This window comes from Chrysochloris asiatica, unplaced genomic scaffold (assembly GCF_000296735.1).
Source record: "Chrysochloris asiatica unplaced genomic scaffold, ChrAsi1.0 scaffold00378, whole genome shotgun sequence".
Taxonomy (NCBI): domain Eukaryota; kingdom Metazoa; phylum Chordata; class Mammalia; order Afrosoricida; family Chrysochloridae; genus Chrysochloris; species Chrysochloris asiatica.
In genome coordinates this window covers 444,682-466,864 of record NW_006408896.1, presented here as the reverse complement: position 1 = coordinate 466,864, position 22,183 = coordinate 444,682, and the positions used below count along the sequence as shown (strand labels likewise).

Below are 22,183 nucleotides of genomic sequence, written 5' to 3'. Positions count from 1 at the left end.
AAACCATGCAGGCAAGAAGGTAACGGGATGACATAGATAAAACTCTAAAAGAAAAGATGGTCATCCAAGAATCATATACCTAGCAAAATTGTCCATGAAATATGGTAGCAAAATTAGGTCATTTCCAAATGAGCAGAAGTTAAAATAATTTGTAAACAAAGGGGTGGAGTAGTTAATCTTACATTCCAGGAATAGAGGACCCTAGGACCATCAAGGGAGCGACACTAGAAATAGAGGCAGAGATGATGACATGGAGAGATAGAGCAGCTGAGGACTCCAGACTCATGGAAAGAGAAAGGCTGTGTGCTGGCGGCCAGGAGGCAGGCTTGCAGAATGTTTGGTTGTTTAAATGATTATATATTTCTGAGTGTTTTTATATACCAAAACAAAACAAAAACACAAACCCACACAAAAAAGAGGGAATAGAAATAAATACCGTTAAATGATGATGCATGGAGGGGATTGTAATCATTGCAATGAAACAAAATATGATAGGATGAGTGCAAAACCATTGTTCTCCTATGTTGACGACCACTCAATTCACAATAAAAGCTTTAATAAATAAATAAAATAAACAGGAACAAAATTGCAGTTGAGAATGTCAATAACAAATAAGATCCTCACTTAGAGTGGCAGGGCTTAAGACATCATTAGGCCAAATAACATCATTGATGACCCTTCCTAACTCATCTGCACCTGAATCAGAGTGATCAGTAAACCAGGTCAAAAAAAGCTTTCTGGTTCTTCATGCTACCTCTTCCTGCTGGCTTTATTCTGTGTTTGACTTGAGCATTTCATCAAGTCCTTTCCAGATTTCCATTCGATTTCAGGGAATTTTGAGGATGTTTCACCACTGTCATTCAAGTGACTCTTTGGAGAGAACTTTAATTTTGAAAAAAAAATATTTTTATCAACGTTAAAAGCTATTCTGTAACCTGCTTTAATATCTTCAAATTCTGTCACTTCAACTCTGGTGAAATGATGCAGTTCCTCTTCATTCTCCTTTCTAGGCAACACAGATACTTGTGGATGGTTGACAAATACTGTTACCCAAAAGGTTGGGATTTTGGCGATCAATTCTTACCTCTTCTAAAAGAATGGTTGGCGGAGTTTGTTACATTTCTGTTCCACCTTCATATTTCCTGATTGGCTGTCCATTAGGTCTTTTTCATTTTGTACTTCATCAATATGTTCAATTGCTTCCTGCTGTTCTTTTTCTCCTGGTAAATTCAGAGAGGTTGAAGTCTCCTGCAACTTAGGTTTCTTCATTTGAGGCAGGAGCGAAGAGAAGCATTTGGGGGCCATGTAGCAGGCAGAGTCCAAGAAGCATATGAAAGAGGAGATGCATGTCTGGAAAAAGCGTCATCACCTTTTATCTTGCAAGCAGATAAAAGGAGAGAAAAGTAGACCAGATAACCACTAAGAAAGAAGAGTCAGGAGTGAAGTGAGTTCTTTGGACCTGGGGTCTCTGTGCTGAGAATCTCCTAGACCCTGATATAGAAATATTCAAAGTAAAACAATCCTTGTTGTTGTTGTTAGGTGGCAAGTCAGCTCCAACTTTTAATGACCCTCTGCACAACAGAATGAAACACTGCCCTGTCCTGTGCCATCCTCACAAGGATTATGTTTGAGCCCATTGTTGCTACCACTTAGTCAGTCCATCTTGTTGGAAGTCTTCCTCTTTCTTGCTGACCCTCCACTTTCACAAGCATGATGTCTTTTTCCAGGAACCGATCCTTCCTGACAACATTTCCAAATGATGAGATACAAATCTGCAAGACTGAAAATAGTGAACCAGAGATACCTACCAGCTTGCAACAACAAAAACCCATAAAGTAAAAACAGGGACTAATGTAGTTACAGAACTTCCAAATGAAGAGGAAATTGAGTAGATTTCAATAAATAAAGAACCCTAACTGCAACACTAAAACTAGTTCAAACCTTTCTCCTAGCCCTGTCCCAACCCCTACCCCTAACACTAAATCTGTTGTTATGTGCCATCGAGTCAGTACCAACTTATAGTGACCTTATGCACAATGAAACACTGACTGATCATGGGCTAATCTCAAAAGCACTGCTACACCTGAGCCCATCACTTCCACCACAGTACCAATTTATCTCATTGGGGGTCTTCCTCTGTTTCCCTAACTCTCCACTTTACCAGACACGATCTCCTTCTCCAGTGACTGGTCCCTTCTGATAACATGTCCAAAGTAGTCCCACCCATAATCCTACCATGAAATAATGTCCTAGCTCAAGTTTAGACCTAACCACGGTCAGAATCCTAACTCCTTACTCCTGTTGTTGTTATTAGGTGCTGTCAAGTGGGTTCGACTCACAGTGACCTTATGCACAACAGAACAAAACACTGCCCAGTCCTGTGCCATCCTCACAATCATTGTTAAGCTTGAGCCCATTATTGCTGTCACTGTGCCCATCCATCTTGTAGGGGGCCTTCCTCTTTTTGCTGACCCTCCACTTTACCTAGCATGATGTGCTTCTCCAGGAACTGGTCCCTCCTGATAGCATGTCCAAAGTATGAGCGTCTCACCATTCTGGTTTGTAAGGAACAATCTGTCATGCAAGACAGATTTGTTTGTCCTTCTAGCAGTCCATGGTACTTTTAGTATCCTTCTTCCATGCCATAACTCAAATGCATTAACTCCTAACTCCTACCTCTCCCCCCCCCCATTTGTAAAAGTAAAGAAGTCATTTAATTGAATTCATTGAAATGGTCGACTTATCAAGTTCTCTAACTTTTGTGCATGATGTAGGACTAGATTGTTTACCAGGATGTGCACAAGAACATACACTTGTGTTTGTATCATGGCAAAGAGCATTGTTGACTCTTCTGGCTGGAGTTACTGGATCAGCATATGTACCAGGTATACCAGATGGCGCTCTCAAAAATAGATCAGAGGCCGGTTTCCCATTAGCACAATCTGTCATTGCCCAGTAAGTGCTCATGTTGGATCCAGTTGCATATTGGGTGAATGAAGAAAGAGTTAGATGGCAGTCTTACTTACTATTAGAAAGAAATAGTATACTCCAAGAGATCCACCACGATAAAACATTTCAAATACATAGGAGAGGATTATAGGAGACAGGTTTTAAGGAAGGTATTGAAAGAGTAGGGGCCTCATGACTTGAACAACCTTGTGTGTGGGCACCCTCATGACTCTGTGAACTTTATTTCTGGTCAGCACATTCTCACACATTGGAGCTTGTATCAATTCCCTTCCACTGTCTTGCTCACTTTTCCTTGTGTCCTGTCTGTTTAGCATCTATGGGTCTTTACTTTGAACAACAGGTGTTCCTGGTGTGTTGATGCCCTAAGCACTTACTTACCTTGGTTGCTGGTTAACCCATCCCTGGTGGTCAGGGTTTATGATCTGAGATAGGGCTTAGCATTTCAATTCCAGGTGAGGTAGATCCTGGAGCTCGTGATGGGAGAGTTCCCTAGAGTGGAATGAATCAACAGTCATTGACTTATCAGAAGCTAAAGAACGGACGATCAAGGATGTTACATCGTCTACTTACGTGTGTGTTCAAGGTAATATATTTTATGACAAGATTAAAAATAAACAGAAAATGTGGAAAATTGGAGTTAAAATGTTTTGTGGCTTCTAGGGAGACTGTAAAGTTGGTGGAGAGATAGGGAGAAGTTAGTAGGGCCATACTTCTTAAATGTCCGAAATGGGGAGTATTCTTATGGGCAGTGCTCATAAAATTGAAAGTAAGAAAGAAAGAAAGAAAGGATGATGAGTTGATGCCCCTAACCCGGTTAGAATCCATAACACCTCTCATTCATTCATTCATATGTTCGCTGAGCACCTGCTGTGTTCTGGGCACTGTTCTTGGAGCTTGAGCTGCAAACAGCAGCTCACAGCACAGTTATCAGGGAGAAAAAAATGCAGTAGAGATCAATCTTTCTGTGGCTGTCTCTTTGAGTTTAAATTATCTCCATACTCTGCACCAAAAGAATGAGATGGTCCTTCTCAGATAGTTTCAGCACAAATGCTTCATCCTTCTTTCAGAGATAATTAGCCACAGAAATAGACATATAGAAATAGTGCATACAATATCCATCAAGGGGTTAAAAGATAGCTTCATTGCTGCAACTCCAGCCTCTCTTTTAGCCAACTCTCCTCTACAATATTTTCTCTAAAGCTAGAGTCTCTCTAACTTTGCCCCTCACCTGTCCTTATCTCTCATTCTTATAACCCTGAATTGACCTTCCTCAAAGCCACCACTAACTGACCTTGACTTAATCTAGCTCCCAGAGTAAGCTTGATTCTTCCACACCCATGTGGAGCCAGAGCAGAGCATGGATTTCCTAAAGATGTGCCTAAGGAACACCTTGTGTGTGTGTGTGTGTGTGTGTGTGTGTGTGTGGCTGAGTGAACACAGTCTCAGGGTTATAACATCACTCACTATCGTCAGCACCTCTGTCTAGCCTGCTCAATGTGTGCTGTGGGCTAAAAGTTCAGATTCAGCCCGACTCAGCATCCTCTGGCTGGTCTAGCTCTGATCAGCACCGGGAGGAAGAACAGCTCCTCCCGCTTAGATCAGCACCCGAGGCGGACAGCTCCTTCATTCCATGGACGAGGTGCTTTCTGGGCCGGAATCAACCTAGATCCAGGTTTCCGACCCTGTTCTGGATTCCTTGGGAGGTCAGTGCAGCTCCTGGGATTGGACCCACTCCTTCGCCAGACTCCCCTTCAAAGGAAACTCAGTTACCAGAGGTCAGCGGGTCCAGGCCTCTACCTCGCTCCTTTCCCCACCACAGACTCATCCACGGCTTTACCCGTCACCCCTCCTCATCCGCAGATCTCCTTCTCAGGAACCTGGTCCCCCACAACCAATCCGCTTCTCACCTGGTACCCCACCCCCAGTCGCCGCACGCAGAAAAAAACACAGCACACCGGATCCTTCCCCAACCAGCGCCTCCGTCAAACCACAGTCTCTCGGCCAACCAGCGTCCCCATCGCCCCCTCCCCGCCCTTCTCAGTTCCCTCCCTCCTTGCCCAGATCCTCCCTCTCCTCCTCCCCTTCCCCCTGCGGCGCGGCCGCTAGCGCTGCCGCGGAGTCCGGGCTGCTGTCGTGAGGTGTACCGGCGGGCGGGTGTCGCAGGGCGTGTCACGAGGTGAATTGGGGAGGGCCAAGAGCAGAGGGAGGGAGCGACCAAGGGCGCGCGCGGCTGTCGCTCCGTCCGCCCCTCCCCCGCCGCAGTCGGGAGGCCTTTCCCTGGAGAAGATGGCGGATCGGGCGGAGATGTTTTCTCTTTCCACCTTTCACTCGCTGTCGCCGCCGGGCTGCAGGTACGCACCATGGCGGGGCCCCTTACCTAGCTGCAGCTTCCTCTCCTTCCGGTTCCCAAACTCCTCCGCCACCCACCTTCACCCACCCCCGTGGTCTTTGCTTTGGGGCCTATGCAGCCCCCTCCCCCGCCTCCGGAGGCTCTGACTCCAGCGCTCCCCCCTTCGGGGTCCCTCCGTTTTTGTCCACATCATCCGGTTCAAGTGACCCTAGCAACTGTCGCACCTCCCCTCCCCCATCTCCCGCTGGGTCCCAGTGCCGCACCCAGCCTGGGAAGCAACCTGGCAAGGCCTTGAGCAGGATGCTGGGTACACCCTCAGTGCCCAGTGTTCTTGTAACCCTGGGAGCCCTGTGGTGGGGTCCAGGGAAGGGAGAGAGTTAAGTCAAGCCTGGAGTCTTGGGGGAACGGACGGAGTGGGGAGGGGGCTGGACCTCTGGGTGTAGGCAGGCTGTGGGTGGGAGGGAGGCAAATTTGCGGCCCCCCAGAGCATCTGACCCCTCCCTGCTGCTGCGGTGGCTGCGGTGGCTTCAGCTCCCTTCCCCCCTCTCCTGGCGCATTGGGATTCCCTTGAGGCTGAGACTCTGAGACCCAGAGGGCTCGAGCTGTCTGGGAAGGGAGGAGGGGTTTCAGGAGATAGTTTTCTCTGGGGCTGGTGTAGTGCAATTGGGGAGGGATCCCCAGGGATCAGAGCTTGGGGTTCATGTTGACGTCAGTGTGTGGTTCTGGGAGCTGGGGCCTCTGGAGACCATGGCCTTCCCTCAAGACCAGGATCTGTGTCCTTGCTCTCTGACCCTGGGCTCCTCTCTAGGGCTCCTCAGGACATAAGTCTGGAAGAATTTGATGATGAAGATCTGTCAGAGATCACTGATGACTGTGGGCTTGGTCTCAGCTACGACTCAGACCACTGTGAGAAGGTGGGAGAGGGGCTGGGCCCACATAGCCCAGATGGAGGGAGGGTCTGGCTTAGGCTCTGTGTAGAATTTCCTGGAGTTTTGGGGTGGGTCTAGGTTTAGCCTTGAAGCCGGAGCTCCTCTTACTGCCCCTAGCCTCCTTAGCCTCTTGGCCTGTGGTTTAACAGACACCATCAGTAGGTCTTCTGCTGGGGGCCCAAGCTTCTGCCGAAGTATTCCCTGTGGTAGCAGCTGGGGGAGGGGAAGTGTCCATGCACTTTGCAGAGGAAATGCTGATGCCCTAAGTACTCAGGTTATTTCCCAGAAAGATGTAGCGCCTTCTGGCTGCCATCTCATCACATCTTGTTTCCTATCTTTCCAGCCCCTTGTCTCTACCTCCATAAATCTTCTCACTTCCCTATCTCTTCCAACTCCTCACCTCTCAACATCTCTTTAGTTTCCTTCATTCAAGAACATATCTTAGCCCTAAGGCAGTCCCTGGAGACTTGTGGGTGCTAGGAGCTAAACTGGACAGGTATGGCCCTGGCCCACGGAGAGGGGAGACAGACATATAAGAGGGTGGCTGTCCATATACCAAAGGCTGAATTCAATGGGGGTGATAGTGGACACAAGGTTCTATGAGTGGGAAGGCACCAACCCCAAGTGAGGACTTCCCAGAGGAAGAAAGTTGGCAGGAGCCAGGCAAATGGGATGGTGGGAGGGGGGAAGGTGGGCATTGAGGGAAGGGGAAGCAGGGGGCGGAGTTACTGGCCCTGAAGGTGCTGTAGGCTGTGTTCCCTCATTTGCTTATTCACTCACTCGCTTACTCAATGACTGTTTTCAGGGCTGGGAGCACCTGAAAACTGTTTGGACATAGCTTTGCCCTTGTGGGGGCTTTCACTATAATGGGGAACAGACCAAACCCCATGTATAATCACTGTGAACTATTAACTGCTAAGAAGGAAATAGTGTCAGTGTTGAGTGAGTGGGACAGTCCAGGGACAGGGAGGTTAGGGAGGGGGGTTGGGACCCTTCTCTAGACCCTCTGTCTTCCTCACATAGGAGATGGAGTTTCCCAAGATCCCTTAACATACTGGTGGTGGGGGGCAAAGTGAGCTGCTTCCTGCTTGTCGATTTCTTGGTACCTGGGACCCCAAGTCGCTGCCATCTTCTCTTCTTCCTGCAGGATAACCTCTCCCTGGGGCGTTCGGAGCACCCGCACCCCATCTGCTCCTTCCAGGATGACTTCCAGGAGTTTGAGATGATAGATGACAATGAGGAGGAGGAAGAGGAGGAAGAGGAAGAAGAGGCAGATGGGGAGGGTGAGGAGGGAGGTCACTGTGGCTCAGAAGCCCCTACCTCAGAGCCCCTAATACCCTCCCCCTCTACCAACGAACCCCACAAGCACCGGCCCACCACGCTCCACCTGACTGCCCTAGGAGCGCAGGTGAGTGGTGCCCCCAGCACTGGTCAGCCTGGGACACTATGCCTCTCTGCCTGTCCCTTGCATCCTGTGGGCTGGAGCCCCTCCTCAGTCCTGCCCCCTGCCCCCCCAGGACTCCTTGAACAACAACAATGGAGGATTCAATCCTGCTCCTCCAGCTTCCTGGCAGGAGACGCTGCTCTGCTCACCCCCCCAGGAACCCCTAGGAGGTGAGTGATGGTGGGGACCAGAAGGCAGGAGAGGGAAGGGGCTGGTGCTGGAAGAAGCCAAGCTGTGATGACCAAGGCACTCCCCCCTCCCACAGAGCCTCCCGGTGCCCTCCCGCCCACCAACGCAGGTCCTCTTGGGTCACCGTCTCCTGAACACACAGGCTGCGACTACGAAGGAAACCCGCCCTTGGTCCGTGCTGCGCCTGGCGGAGCCTCACCCTCTTCGGACCCAGGCATTGAGGCCGACCTGGGGAGCCGCTCAAGTGGGGGCCGCGGGGGCCGACGAAGCAGCCAGGAGCTATCAACGCCAGGCTCAGACTCAGAGGAAGTGGGTGGCCCGCGCCTGGGCCGCATGATCTCGTCCATCTCGGAGACCGAGCTGGAGCTGAGTAGCGACGGTGGTAGCAGCAGCAGTGGCCGCTCCTCGCACCTCACCAACTCCATTGAAGAGGCTTCTTCACCAGCCTCCGAGCCCGAGGCTGAGCTCCCGCACGAGCCGCCACGCCGGCCCGCCTTCTTGCCAGTGGGTCCGGACGACACCAACAGCGAATACGAGTCGGGTTCCGAGTCAGAGCCCGACCTCAGCGAGGACGCCGATTCGCCCTGGCTGCTCAGCAACCTGGTGAGCCGCATGATCTCCGAGGGCTCCTCGCCCATCCGCTGCCCGGGCCAGTGCCTGTCACCACGCCCGCCCGGGGAGACAGCATCGCCGGCTGGCGGGGACACCGATGCCGCTGAGGCAACAGTGGCAGCTGGCGTGGAGCTGGTGGACATGGAGACGCTGTGCGGCCCACCGCCACCTGGGCCCCCAGCGCCAGCCAGGCCCGCCCCGGCACAGCCCGGGCCCTGCCTGTTCCTCAGCAACCCCACACGAGACACCATCACACCCCTGTGGGCCGCGGTGGGCCGCACTGGCCGCCCAGGCCGCGCCTGCTCAGCCGCGTGCTCAGAGGAGGAGGACGAGGATGAGGAGGACGCCGAGGAAGGCGCAGGGTCGCCAGGGGGCAGGGGTGCAGGCCCTGCCGTACCACGGGATGCATCTCTGGTCTATGATGCCATCAAGTATACGCTCGTGGTAGATGAGCACACACAGCTGGAGCTGGTGAGCCTGAGGCGCTGCGCAGGCCTGGGTGAGGACAGCGAAGACAGCGGAGGCGAAGCCAGCGAGGAGGAGGTGGGGCCTGGGCTGCTGGGCAGTGGCAGAGGCGGGGACCCAGAGGACGCCTCCCCAGACAGCCCAGACCTTACCTTCTCCAAGAAGTTCCTCAATGTCTTTGTCAACAGCACATCTCGATCTTCCAGTGAGTGGGAGGTGGGAAAAGGGGGGTAGTCCCCTCTGTATAGGCTCCTAGGTTGCTGCTGTTCCCCCAAGTGTCCAGGCAGCCTGTGGGGCACCCCTGGTCAAGGCGGGTGCTGCTCTCTTGGCCAGGACAAGGGGCGCTAGCAGACCCCAGGTGGGTGGGAAGGCCTGCTTTACCCGGTCTGAGGATACCCACTCCAGACCTTTTGGAGCAGATGAGGAGTCTGGAGTGGGTAAGCCCAGGCCTACAGGCACACACAGTCTGTCTCTGTCCCGCCTCTGTCTCCCCATCTCTGTCTCCTCGTCTATGCTAGGCACTGAATCCTTTGGCCTTTTCTCCTGCCTGGTGAATGGTGAGGAGAGGGAGCAGACTCATCGCGCGGTCTTCAGGTACAGCCACTCCCTTGATGCAGCCACTGGGGATCCTTGGCAGACCCTTCCCTCCCATCCACAGACATGCCCTCCCCTGGGTGACTGCAGGTTTATCCCCCGTCATCCTGATGAGCTGGAGCTGGATGTGGACGACCCAGTGCTGGTGGAGGTGGAGGAGGACGACTTCTGGTTCCGTGGCTTCAACATGCGGACAGGGGAGCGAGGAATCTTCCCTGCCTTCTATGCCCATGCAGTGCCCTGCCCTGCCAAGGAACTGCTGGGTGAGGCCCTGTCTGGGTGCGGGATCTCTGTCAGCCCAGCCCCTTGCCCCCCCCCCGACCTAGACTGGGTGTGACTTTGCAGGGAGCAAGAGGAGCCCCTGCTGGGTGGACAGATTTGACGTGCAGTTCTTGGGCTCCGTGGAGGTGCCCTGTCACCAGGGCAACGGCATCCTGTGTGCAGCCATGCAGAAGGTCAGTCGTGGGGCTGAACAAGGTGGAGAGGTAGGAGGCCACAGCGTGGCTCATACAAGCTCTGGTTACAGACTGGTCACAGCTCCTGGTACCTCTAGGCAGGAGACAAGGGGTACAACAGAAGCATCTCAGGAGCACCTTTCCCCTCCCCTCACCCCACCTGATTCACAGACTGAACAGACAGGCCCTGCCAGGGGGGAGCTCTGGGCCAGTTCAGCGGACCACACCCTCTGCTCGTCCCTCTTGCCCTTCAGCTTGTCCTGTCTCTGTCAGAAAAAGAAAGCCAATTCTCTCAGCCCTGGGCCTTTGGTTCATTCCTTCATTCCCTCAAGGTGTGAGTGAGCAAACCCTGGGAGTAAGGCTGGAAGGAGGAAGGGATAGACACCCAAGGGACAGACAGACCAGCCCTGTGTCTAGGACTCACTGAGATGGGGTGGGGATAGTACTCCACCCGCCACATGAGGTGAGGGTGCCAAGGAGATGGGCAGACTACATGTGTCCCTTTCTCCAGAACCACTTCTTACAGGCTTCAGGGCTGTGTCTTCAAACAGAACCTAAAGATGACAGACACAGTTCCACCAAGAGAGGGACCGAGGCCCTGTGAGCCCCTTGAGATCCCACTCCGCTGACTTCCTCCCTAGATTGCCACAGCCCGGAAGCTGACCGTCCACCTGCGCCCTCCTGCCTCGTGTGACCTAGAAGTCTCCCTTCGTGGGGTCAAGCTGAGTCTGAGTGGAGGAGGACCTGAGGTCGGGGCACTGGGGCACAGGAGGGGGGTGGGGAGCTGGTGGTATGGCCATGAGGAAGGGCAGGATGGGCCTGGCCTCCCCGGTGGCTGCCTCGGGCACATCTACTCACTTCTGTTTTAGTTGGAGCGTTGCAGCCACTTCTTCCAGATGAAGAACATCTCCTTCTGTGGCTGCCACCCACGCAACAGCTGGTGAGATCCCACCCTCCGAGTCCTCTAATCCTGAGGGCCTCCTGCGCCCACCCTCCATGTACTGGACCCCTGCTCTACACTGGCCTCGGAGAAAAAAAGTCAGGCGAGGCTCCCATCTAGCTTGGGTGGGAGGCAGACATAGTATGTGAATAAGAGGTCTGTGGACCATTGGGCGGTGTCTGTAGGGCACCATTAAGCAGATCTGGGGGAGACAGTTCTCCTGGGGATACCTGCTGAGCCTCGAATGCCAAGTGCAAGCTGAGCAAAGACCTCTAGGGTGCTCTGCTGTGGGGCAGCAGGGAGGCATCTGCCCTGAGGCTGGAGATATCAATAGAGACCCAGGATGCTTGTGCCGAGGACCTTGTACTAACCCCTCAGCAATGGACCTCAAGATGCTCTATACAAGGGTGTGGAGCAGCCAGGAGCCAGCGCATAGCACTCCCAGCTAGACATGGGCTGCAAGTTGAGGCAGCTCTGTGGGCTGGGCAATGGATGATGCCACAGGCTCAAAGAAGAAACCAAGTGACCAAGCCTAGATGTGACAGTCTGGCTCAGAGTATGGAGAGAGGCAGGGAGCAAATGGCCAAGTCACCAGGAAGCACTGTGAGAGAAAGAGAAGAGGGACATGGTGTGACCAGTGGGTGGGGAGGGGCTGTAGGTTCCCGAGTCAGAGGACCCAGTGGGTCCTGCTCAGTTCCTGTGTTCTGTGGAGGAGGTGGGGAAGTGACCACCTGGAGGCTCCATGACTTTGAGCCTGGTGGAGTGTGGGAGGTGGTGTTCCCGAGGATAGGCAGAGGCAGCACATGTGTGATTTGGGAACTCCTATGGGAAAGAACCAGCTGGTGGAGGATCTAACCAGTTAGATGTTGCTGAGGGTATACAAAGGCAGGACAGTGAGCGTGGCCCCGGTATAGGAGGACAGTGGGTGTTGGGTGGGCATGGTACCACAGGGAGGAATGAGGGCCCTATTTCCCAATTCCATACCCCCGCTTTGGTGTGTGCCTGTCAGGGACCAGCTGTCCTATCACCTGGGAACTGGATGAAGAGATGGCAGTGGGCCTCGCTGGTCCTGTGCCTGGAACCACAGGAGAGGAGTGAGGGCCAAACTTGATTTGTTTTTAAATAGATGTCAGGTTGCAGATGTGCTGGCCATAGTGTTTGGATGAAGTCTCCTGGTGACCCTAATCCCCTGGCACCAGTCTTTGTCCCTCTCCATATTTAGGCCCTGTGGTGTGGCGCTGTGGGTTAATGCGCCAGACTGCAAAGCCGTTTGAACTTCAAGGTCGGTGGTTCAAGTTCACCAGCTGCTCCTCAGAAACCCTATAGAGGGTCGCTATGAGTCGGAACCGACTCGATGGCAGTTAACAACAACAACATACCTCCCTCAGAGGCTTGGTGGGTTTACACACTAAAGACAGAGTGCTGGGATGGCAGCTGGCATGCAGTAAGCAGTGAAGTTTTTAAGAAGGTGTTTGAGGCAGGGACTTGCCTCACAGGTAGCCTATTGAACTGTGGGTTTTCGATGTACAGATGCTAGGTGAGGTGTTACTGCCAGGAGAGCTCTACCCGGTGGATGACAGGCCAGGGCCATGGGGGTCTCAGGCTGCAGGATGATGACCCCTCTCTGCCCAGTAATTTATAACCATGTTATATGAGGAGAACGAGTGCAGGTTCCAAAATAGAACAAACAAGCTTGTTTGCGATGAAGGCTTTGCAGGGCAGAGAGCGGGTTTTAGGAGCTGGGCCCTGAAATACCTGTGAGCCTGCAGGCCCAGAGGTGGGCAGGGCAGGGCAGGGCAGGACAGGTCCAGGGCAGGCCCAGAGGTAGGCAGGGCAGGGCAGGGCAGGGCAGGGCAGGGCAGGAGGCAGGAATCAGCAGGGCACTTCTGAAAGCCAGCCGTTCAGGGCACAGCGAAGGCACTGGCTCAGGAGGGCCAATCCGAAGGCTAAGCCCCTGGACCATGCTGCAGTGTGGCCATCCTTGTAAGATGCCTGACTCATATTAGAACTCTGGAGGGCTGGCACCAGGAAGTCAAGTCCTATGGCTCTCCTGCCCCCTGCTCTTTCCCCCGAAGCCTTCAGTTTCTCTTAGCCTTGGGTGGGTGGAGTCTCTGATCTCCCTCCCACCCCCCACCCCTGCACCCCCAGCTACTTCGGCTTCATCACCAAGCACCCACTGCTGAGCCGCTTCGCCTGCCATGTGTTTGTGTCCCAGGAGTCCATGCGGCCTGTGGCGCAGAGCGTTGGGTGAGTGGGAGAGGGGTGCTGGGGGTGAGTGGGGGAGGGGTGGTGGGGTAAGGGAGGGAGGGGTGCTGGGGTGGGGTCAGTGAGGCAGGGGGTGCTGGGGTGGGGAGATTCAGATGTGACGAGAAGCTGCGCTGGGCATGCAGGTTGATGCAAGCCGTTTGCCCTGGTTAGCACAGGGGTCAGGAGAGGGGAGTGGGGTGGGGCGCAGCATTGGGCAGGGAGAAGTGGGGTGGGGTTTGACAGTAGGCCCCCCACCCCACCCCCAGCCGCGCCTTCCTGGAGTACTATCAAGAGCACCTAGAGTATGCCTGCCCCACAGAGGACATCTACCTGGAGTAGCCGCCACCCTTCTCCTGCTCCACCTGCCCCACCTGCTCCAGGCATAACTGGGCTGGGGCTGCCTCAACTGGCCACTGTGGCTTTGGCAAGGACTGAATTAGGGACCTTACATTCATGGGGTCTCTGGGCTGCCATGGGGACTCCTTCCTCATACTTGTTCCCCAGACACGGGCTTTGGGGGCCGCTGGAGAGGGAACCCCGGGTCTGCCCTGTCGCCCCACCCCACTCTTTTCCTCTGACCTAGCCTTTCTCTGTGTGTTGCTGTATCCCCGTCTGCCCTTTGATCTCTGACCCCCTGTTTTCTCCTACGTCTGTCTGGCTCCTCTGTGCCCTATAAACCTGTCCTTGGCCCTCACTGGACTTGGGGGTAGAACTGGGGGTGTTGGGGAAAACTCTGGTGGCTGCTGACGTTGGGCTCCTAAGCGGCCCCCTCTCCCCCATAATTTATAAAGGAATTTTAATTTTTATAGCAACTCTAGGGGTCCCCCTATCCTTGACCACAGAGACAAAGAGAGACCCCCTACTTGGAGCTCAGGGGCCAGCAAGGAGGGCTCCCCAGAAGAACCCTGGGGGCTAGGAGTGGCTCTTGGTGCCCACCCCAGGCTCCTGGACCTGCTAGAGGAGGGTGCCCCTGGTTCTGGCCCATCCGCTTTGCGCTGCTAGCACCCCGGTCCAGTGCATCTGTATCCGCCCCTCGCTGTACGTGGGCCTTGCCCACCAGCTTCAATAAACTCTGCTTGGTGTGACCTGGCTGTTTCTCACGGGGTGCCCACGCAGCGTCTGAGACTCCAGGGTAACTAGGATTATGGGGGTCACTGAGGAAGTCTCCCTTCCAGTGCTGGGTCAGGTGCTATATAGGGAGCACCCTTGGGGACCCTTCTCAAGGTCACTTGATGTGCTGGTTGGGAACTGAGGTGAGGGGGAAGAGACCCCTTCAGGCAGTATGCAGCTAGGAAGGGCTCTAGGGGAGGAGGGGAGCTGGCTCAGATCCATGTGTGTGTGATAGGGGAGCATGAACTCGAAAACAATCTACTTGGATCTGGAAATGGGCCTTTTCCAGGCTCCGCAGAGCTCGACAGAGGAAACCAGCAAGGAGGTTCGGTGAATGCGGCCTCCAAGATGAGCCCAGAGATGGGTTCTCTCCCCTAAGTGGTGGCCAGCACTGCGTTGGGTGACACCTGCTCCCAGCCAAGGTCTATGAGTTGAACGGGTGAGCTCAAGAAAGCTAAATGCAGCTGCCAACAAAAACTGCATAGCTGTGCACTCAGACGAAAGGCAAAGTGAGGAAGCCAGTGTGTGGAGCTGGAATGTGAGGCAGAAGGCAAAGCTCCTTGCCCTGCGTCCTGAGTGACCTTTGTCATCCGGACTGCACCAGGGCTGCTGTACCACTGACCATTGTGTCCAGCTTTCAGGTGGGAGGAAGGGGCAAAGAGGCACATTTGTTATCTTTACTTGGTGGTGGTGTTAGGTGCCATTCCAACAAACAGTCGGTTCCATACGGGGTTTCCGAGGAGTGGCTAGTGAGTTAAAATGCTGCCTTTTGCAGCCCAGTGCTTATCCTACAGAGCCACCCTCACCCCCGCCCCAGCCCCATAAAGCACAGCTGAGACTATGTTCCCAGCCGAGGAGAAGAACTAGCCAGATCATGTACTAGGTTTGCCCCGGAACCATTCTGAAGCATGGGAACCAGGACTGTTTGCCTGAGCTCCCTACCCTTGTGGGAGGGGAGAGGGGTGGAGCAGCAAGTTCTCAGGACCACCTCGCAGCCACCTCAGTGTAAGTCTGACAGGTTCTCACTCAGTTCAGGAGGCACAGAAGGCAGACCCAGCCTGGGGGCCCTCACAGGAGACCCACTGCTCACTAAGGAAGTGCTGAACAGAGCAGGGGGAACCTGTGAATTAGACTCACCTGGTTACAGCTATGGACGCAGGTATGGTGGGACTTGGCAGGTGTGAGAATCGTGTTGGGCATCTCCCTTTGCTCTGCAGAGTCATGTTTTATAGATTTGGTATAGAAGCCGCCACATGACCACTGTTTGTCTTTCTGGGAACCCAATTTGGATAAGGATATCCCATCAGGGCACCTGGTGTAGGCGCATCAGCTCCCAATCAGGAAGAGGGACCCTCACACACAGCTTTGCAGAAGGGAAGACAGTTGTGCCCCCAAAGCTGGCTCAACCCTCTGAATTGATGAAAATATCATTTGCCTTATACCTGCCTGGTGTGGGGGCCTGGCTCTCCTTGCTCTCTGTCCCTGCCGGTACCACAGGGCACAGGTACCTGTCCAGAAGCAGCTCCCCACTACACAGTTTATTGGGTCTAAGCTGTGATCAACTGGGGGGGTGGGGGTGCCAGAGCCAGAACCCTTAGTTCCACCCACCACCTGGACCCCTGCACTTCTCCCTTAGCAGCCCTCCCCCCCAGTAAGGACCAGCTGGGTGGCAGCATGATGAGGGTCAGGTTGGGACAACCTGGGGCTGTCCCCCAGGCTCAGCTCTGACGTGGATTTGGCATCGAAGCCACCACACATTTGCTTGCATCAGGCCATCGCTCACATTTACTGGTATCAAGCATGTGGGGTGGCCCTGTTTACACATCCTTCTGAGATGTGACTAACTTCAGCCAAGGGGAGTGTCTTGGAGGGTATTGGTGACCCCGAGGTCGAGAAGAGGGCAGGACAAGAGGCTCTAAAGGTGGGGCACAGCTGCCTCAGAGGGTTGGGTCCTGGGTGTTTGGCTGACCCCGCTACTGCTTATCATTCACTCTGGGGGCGCTGTCAGTGCAGAGGGCATGAACTGAGGGCCAGCTGTACCCCGTGTCACCACAGCTGCCTGGGAGGCTTCCTTGGGACTGCTTGGCGGAGGGACCTCCTCAGTCAAAGGAGCTATGGAGATGGGGGGGGGGGGGGGGGGGGTCCCTGCACCAGGTGGCAGGCAGTATGAGGTGAAAATCCCGTGAGATCCCAGTGCAGGAAGGTTCGTGATTAACTGAGCACAGGGAGTCATGTGGTGCACACTTTCAGCTGGAAGCACTGTGACCTGGCTGGAGACTTGTGTCATTGGGTTGCTCTGAGTACATGTCACTTTTGTGATGACCGAAATTCGGAGAAGTGACTTCTTAAAACCCAGTATTCCATAGAAGTATTCCCTTCCCTCCCTTCCGGGCTCCCTTGGCAGGTTCTCCTTAGGAACGCTGACCTACTGCCCCTGGGCATTCGGATTCGTCTGCTGCTTCCTGTTCTGCTCACCTGGCCAGAAACCACATGACCACACTACCCTGAGGGCTACTGGAACTGGGCAGTCACCAGTCCAGCCATGACTTAGCCTAGGGTCACAAAAAAGGTGTTGGTGATGTTTGAAAATAACACTAGTAGAAGGAGACGTTCTGGGGACATCACGGCCAGCATCCGGGACCAGGGGAACTGCAGGCGTACATGTGGCATGCAGGCACACACTAGTTGGCACACGTGCTCATTTGTGAGCGCACATGCACACAGGTATGTGTTACAGATAAGCTGCAGGAGAGCCTGCCTGAGGGGAGGACGGGCTAACACAAGGAAAATACGACAATCGCTCATTTTTGCACACAATGCCAGGGCTGGGAGAGTCTGCTTTTTCCCCTGGGGAGCGTACGTGTAGGTATCCATCAAGTGACAGAACACCCGACAGCAAAAGCTCAAACAAGTGGCATTTATTTCCTCACATAGTGCGCTGTGGAGGGAGGTGCTGAAGACATGGGCTTGGCAGCTGCAGGGTATCACCAGGGGCTGGTCTCTGTCCTGAGGTAGCTCCTCAGCCTCTCCGAGCAGGGAAGCAGTTGAGTTAGCCTTCAGGACTCCAGGCCACATGCTGCTCCTGGACCAAGCACTGGCCATTCTGTCCTGCAGCAGGGAAAACTGTACTCCACCAACCTCCCTGCCCCCGGACCACCCAGGTCAAGGGGGCTCTGCCCAGCACTGGAAAAGTGGGGCCACCTTCTGTGGGTTCATGCCCTCCCCCAGCCATTGCTCCCGGTGCTCCAACAATGTCCTGTCTAGGGCGCTGGGCCTCAGGGCCACAGACCTGCGCATGTGCATACAGGTGATGCACCCTCTGCATTCCCCAGTGACGACAGGAACATGCATCAGGCAGTGCAGGGGGACTATGCTGAGACCTCAGCTACGAGGAGGGGACCCTGAGGCAGGGTCAGCTGGTCAGGGAGTGGGCTTTACCCTCACTGAGTGTCAGGTCTGCGCTGTTTGGCTACAAATAACACAACCTGACAAAGAGCTCTGGTAGCGTAGTGCTTACGAATCGGGCTGCTAATCTCACGTCAGCAGTTGGAAACTCCTAGCTGTTCCGTGGGAGAAAGATGAGGCTTTCTGCTCCCATAAAGATTTACAGCCTCGGAAACCCTGTACAGGGGCGCTATGAGTTGGAACCGACTCCACGGCACATAACAACAACAACAACAACAACCTGACATGATTTTAAAAGGTGACCTTGTCTTCTGGGGAGGGGCTAGTTCTCAGGGTCAAGGGTTGGAGCCCTCAGCACCTGCTGATGCTGCCCTCCCAGGAATGTACCCCTCCCCTCCTTCAGGCCTTTCTAATAAAGGTTCCAGAGCAGCAGGCAGAGTGAAGGAAGTGCTCTCCCACGCCAGCATCCAGGACACACACAGGAACACCAGGGTGTGGGGCGAATCCCAACTCCACCTCCTACAGCAGCTCCTGAAACCTTTCTGTGCCAATAAGACTTACCTCACAGGGTTAGTATGATAGTTAGATGAGTGATTACACCTACAGGTCCGAGTGGGGCTGGACAAACGGGGCCACGTGTCAGCTCATGTTATCATCCTTCACACATTTGTTCTAGTACCAACACTCACAGTAACACAGGACCCACACCCAGGTGGGGCTCAGGCTGGGGGTGGGCCTGGGGCTCAGGCTGGGCCTGGGGTTGGAGCTGGGGCTCAGGCTGGGGTTGGGGCTCGGGTTGAGGTTGGGGCTCAGGTAGGGCCTGGGCCTGTGGTTCAGGCTGGGGCTGGATTCGGGGGGCCGCACTGGGGCCCATACCAGGCCCCTGGTCTGGGCAGTAGCAGCAGACCGGCCAAGGCTTGCAACCCGGCTGACAGCAGACCTGTAGGGCAGGGTCCTCCCCCAGGGCCATCTGGCTGGGGCTGAAAGTCATCTCTGCATCAAATTGGGCCTTAAGCAGCTGAATCTCCTTTAGTGCCTGCAGCACTTCCTGGGAGACCAGGCTCGTCCCTCCTAGGAGGTCGTAATTCTCGCCAGGATCAGTGGACAGGTCAAAGAGCAGTGGGGGTTCGTGGGCAGTAAGTGGGCTTGAGGCATGGCAGGCTGGATCTGGAGTTGTATCGCTGTGGGCAGAGCCTGAAAGGCAGGGAGGTAAATGGGGTCCAGGAACCGAGGCGAGGGGGCCTGAAGTAGGGAGGCTGGGAGGGCCAGGGGAATATACCCTGGGTGAAGAAATGAGCCTTGTATTTCCCACTCCGTACAGCGAAGACCCCATGGACCTCATCTGGGTAGCTTGGGTAGAAGAAGACAGACTGCCGGGGGCTCTGGAAGGAAAGTTGAGAGTCACTGAGTAAGGAGGACCCTGCGCCATCATTACAAGCCCACAACCACCAGGTCCTGCTTCTCGCCTGCTCGGGAGCTGGGCAGTCCCCCGATGTCGCCTGATTAGCACTGCCCACACCAGTCACATTCATACTATGCTCACCGCCATGCCCACAGCACACTTGCTCAGTCTATCATGGGGGGCTGAAGTCACGGCCCACCTTGCCTGTGCCCAGCAGTACAGGGCTGAGGTCGAAGCCATCCAAGGTGACATTGGGCAGCGGGGCCTCAGCCAGCGCGGCCAGAGTGGGCAGAAGGTCCAGGGAGCTGGCTAGCTCGTGGGTCACCCCTGTAGGCAGAGGTCTGTCAGTCACTCAGTTAGGGAAAGTTGGGTCCACAAGGAGAGGGCCTGAGGACTAACCGGGGGTGATGTGGCCTGGCCAGTAGGCCAAGGCTGGCTCTCGGACGCCCCCTTCATAGGTGGTCCCCTTCCCACACCGCAGGAGTCCGGAGCAGCCGCCATGGGACATCCGCATCGTTTCAGGTCTGGGATACACATGGTTCGTTAGCAACAGGGAGTCCAAGGCCTCTGACCCACTGCTACTAATGCTCAGCCCCCACTGCCCATGGACAGCATCGAACTGTCCCTGACCCTGCCTAACCAAGACTGGCCCCTGTATCCCACTCCTCCTTGGCCAGAAACCAGCCCAGGACTGGGGAGCCGGCATACCCATTATCTGCGGTGAAGATGACCAGCGTCTCTCTGAGCAGCCCCAGGTCCCCAATGGTGGCCATCAAAGCCCCCACAGCCGCATCTAGCTCCAACAAGGAGTCCCCAAATGGTCCACGGCCTGAGTGTCCCATAAAGCTCTTTCCACTGAACTGGGGGTAGTGGGTATGCTGGGTGCAACCAAAGGCTAGAGTCAGCATTGAGCGGGGGTACTTGTAGGGCAGGGTGGGGCAGGACAGACACTCACATGAGAGGCGTAGTACAGGAAGAAGGGCCGACTCTGACGTTTTGCATCAGCCATGAGGTCCCGGGCAAAGGCCACGTAGCGGGCCTCCAGTCCAGGCAGCCAGGGGGGCTGTGCCTCCACAGAGAGGTTGGCCAGCAGCGGGACAGGGACCACACCTTGGTCACAGCTGCCCTCACATAGGGTGTCCGGTGGGAAGCAAGTCAGGTTCTGGCAAGGGCCCTGGGGAACAGCTCTAGTGAGGAACCTGGGGGCTGGGGGGTGGGGCAGTGACACGGGAGCGCAGGAGGTAGGGGGAGAGTAGCCCCCGCCCGTGGCCGTTTCCTACCTGATCGTGGGAGTATGGAATGCCCAGGAAGCGGTGGAAGCCCTGGTGGGGGGGCAGAAAGGCCCCTCCGGGCCCCACCCCGAGGTGCCACTTCCCAGCCATGCCTGTGAGATAACCTCGAGCTTCCAGGACCTCAGCCAGGGTCACCTCTTCCAGGGGCAGACCCCCCTTGGAGCTGGGCTCCAGGACTCCGGGGTACATGCCCAGGCGAACCGGGAGTCTGCCGGTCAGGAGGGCAGCTCTACAGGACAAGGCACATAGCTCCTGTGACCAGGCAGTGAGAGACCAGAGGAAGAAGGGGGCAAAGATAGGGAAACACCAAGGAACTCCCCCCCCACCCCCAGCTGAACTCTACAGTGAGCCCCATGTGCAGTCCACTGTAGAGCTGATCCCCACAGTGAACCCAGGAGGGGCTGGGCTGGGGCCGAGTGTGTGTGTGTGTGGGCCCTACTGTCCACTGACCGAGAAGGTGTACACAGAGCTACCGGCACGTAGAAATCCGTGAATCGCAGCCCCCCGGCAGCCAGCTGGTCCAGATTGGGGGTGGAGGAGCTGGGGTGGCCGTAGGCGCCCAAGTCCCCATAACCCAGGTCGTCGGCAAAGATGATCACGAAATTAGGGGGGCCAGCCGTGGCCAGGCCGACCAGGGCCAGAGCGAGGGGCCACAACAACCCCATGGCGATGAGTCGCAGAAGGGCCTGGCTTGGGACCCCTGGGAAAGACAGCAAACTAGCTCCAGAGACCCCAGCCCCAGGTCTGATGCCTCCTCAGTGACCCAGACCCAGATGTGACCCGTCTCCAGCGAGCCCAGACTCAGACTTCACTCCTCCCCGAGGCCTGAGGTCCGAGAACCACCTTAGACAACCCCCTTCTTGAAGTTTCAGCCTCGGACTCGGCCGCTGGGGACCTCCATTTGACGGAAGTCAGAAGTAGTGGCCTGGGATAGGAGCCCGGGACACCTTCAGACTTTACAGCGACCTGGCTCTGTTCACCTGGATGTCCCGAAACAGAAGTCGCAAGACTCTGACCTGCAGCGACCGGCGCGGCGGGGGCGGGGAAAGCCCGAGAAGGGGCGGGTCCCGGAGCGCGGGCCGAGAAGCGCTTCCGCCTTCGCGTGGCCCAGCCCATTCCCCGCCCCCTGTCCCGCCCCCTGTCCCGCCCCGCGGTTCCGTAACTCGCCGCGGCGCCAAACCAGGCCCGGGATGGGGCGCGGCCTACGCAAACCTCGGGGCGTGTCCCGGGGCGGGGTCCTAGTGGGAGAGGCCTGTGCAGTTCTTGCACAAGCTCGAGGGCGAGTCTAGGGGGCGGGACCTGGAAGTGGGGGCGTGGCGTGGACTCGGGCTCTTTCGGCCAGGTTCTCGGGCTCCTCCGTTCGCCCCAGGCCGTTAGCGCCCGCCTGGCGTTCGTCCTGCGAAGTTGGCTCCGGCCGGCAGGAGGCGCCCTACCCCCCTCCCTGTGTGGTGACCCTGGAGCTAGCTTCAGAGGCCGGCGGCAGCTCGTGCACCGGGAAACCTCTTCTGGTAGGTGGGGCCCCGTCTTTAGCAAGCCTGAACATTAGAAATGTTGTCAGTACTGACTCAGCGACTCTAAGCGCGACAGTGCAAAGCACTGCCCGGTCCTGTGTCAACCTTATCGCTACGTTTGAGCGCACTGCTGCTGCCACTATGCCAATCCATCTCGTTGAGGGTCTTCCTCCTTTTCTCCGACCCTCTACTTTATCAGACATGATATTCTTTTCCAGTAACTGCTCCCTCCTGATAATATGTCCGAAGTAATGAAGTCTGTCCATCC

General features: G+C 55.6%; 2 protein-coding genes and 1 pseudogene across 2 annotated transcripts; 1 reads left to right on the top strand and 2 right to left on the bottom strand.

Moving 5' to 3' along the window:
• Window positions 1-601: 601 nt before the first annotated feature.
• LOC102831588 lies at window positions 602-1,305 on the bottom strand (annotated as a pseudogene).
• A 3,951-nt stretch (window positions 1,306-5,256) lies between these two features.
• On the top strand, window positions 5,257-13,534 carry MAPK8IP2 (mitogen-activated protein kinase 8 interacting protein 2). The gene is made up of 12 exons (XM_006876383.1): window positions 5,257-5,321; window positions 6,129-6,234; window positions 7,397-7,657; window positions 7,767-7,863; window positions 7,959-9,164; window positions 9,478-9,553; window positions 9,644-9,816; window positions 9,899-10,008; window positions 10,650-10,757; window positions 10,878-10,948; window positions 13,097-13,195; window positions 13,462-13,534. The coding sequence occupies exons 1-12, from the start codon at window positions 5,257-5,259 to the stop codon at window positions 13,532-13,534; spliced, it is 2,445 nt and encodes an 814-aa protein (XP_006876445.1).
• A 2,758-nt stretch (window positions 13,535-16,292) lies between these two features.
• Window positions 16,293-21,069, bottom strand: ARSA (arylsulfatase A). Its single transcript, XM_006876405.1, has 10 exons — window positions 20,855-21,069; window positions 20,393-20,633; window positions 20,068-20,286; window positions 19,821-19,990; window positions 19,512-19,636; window positions 19,312-19,439; window positions 18,990-19,092; window positions 18,400-18,904; window positions 16,915-17,063; window positions 16,293-16,417 (listed from the first exon to the last, which is right to left on the bottom strand). Exons 1-10 carry the CDS (start codon window positions 21,067-21,069, stop codon window positions 16,293-16,295), a joined length of 1,980 nt encoding a protein of 659 aa, XP_006876467.1.
• Between the last annotated feature and the right edge of the window lie 1,114 nt (window positions 21,070-22,183).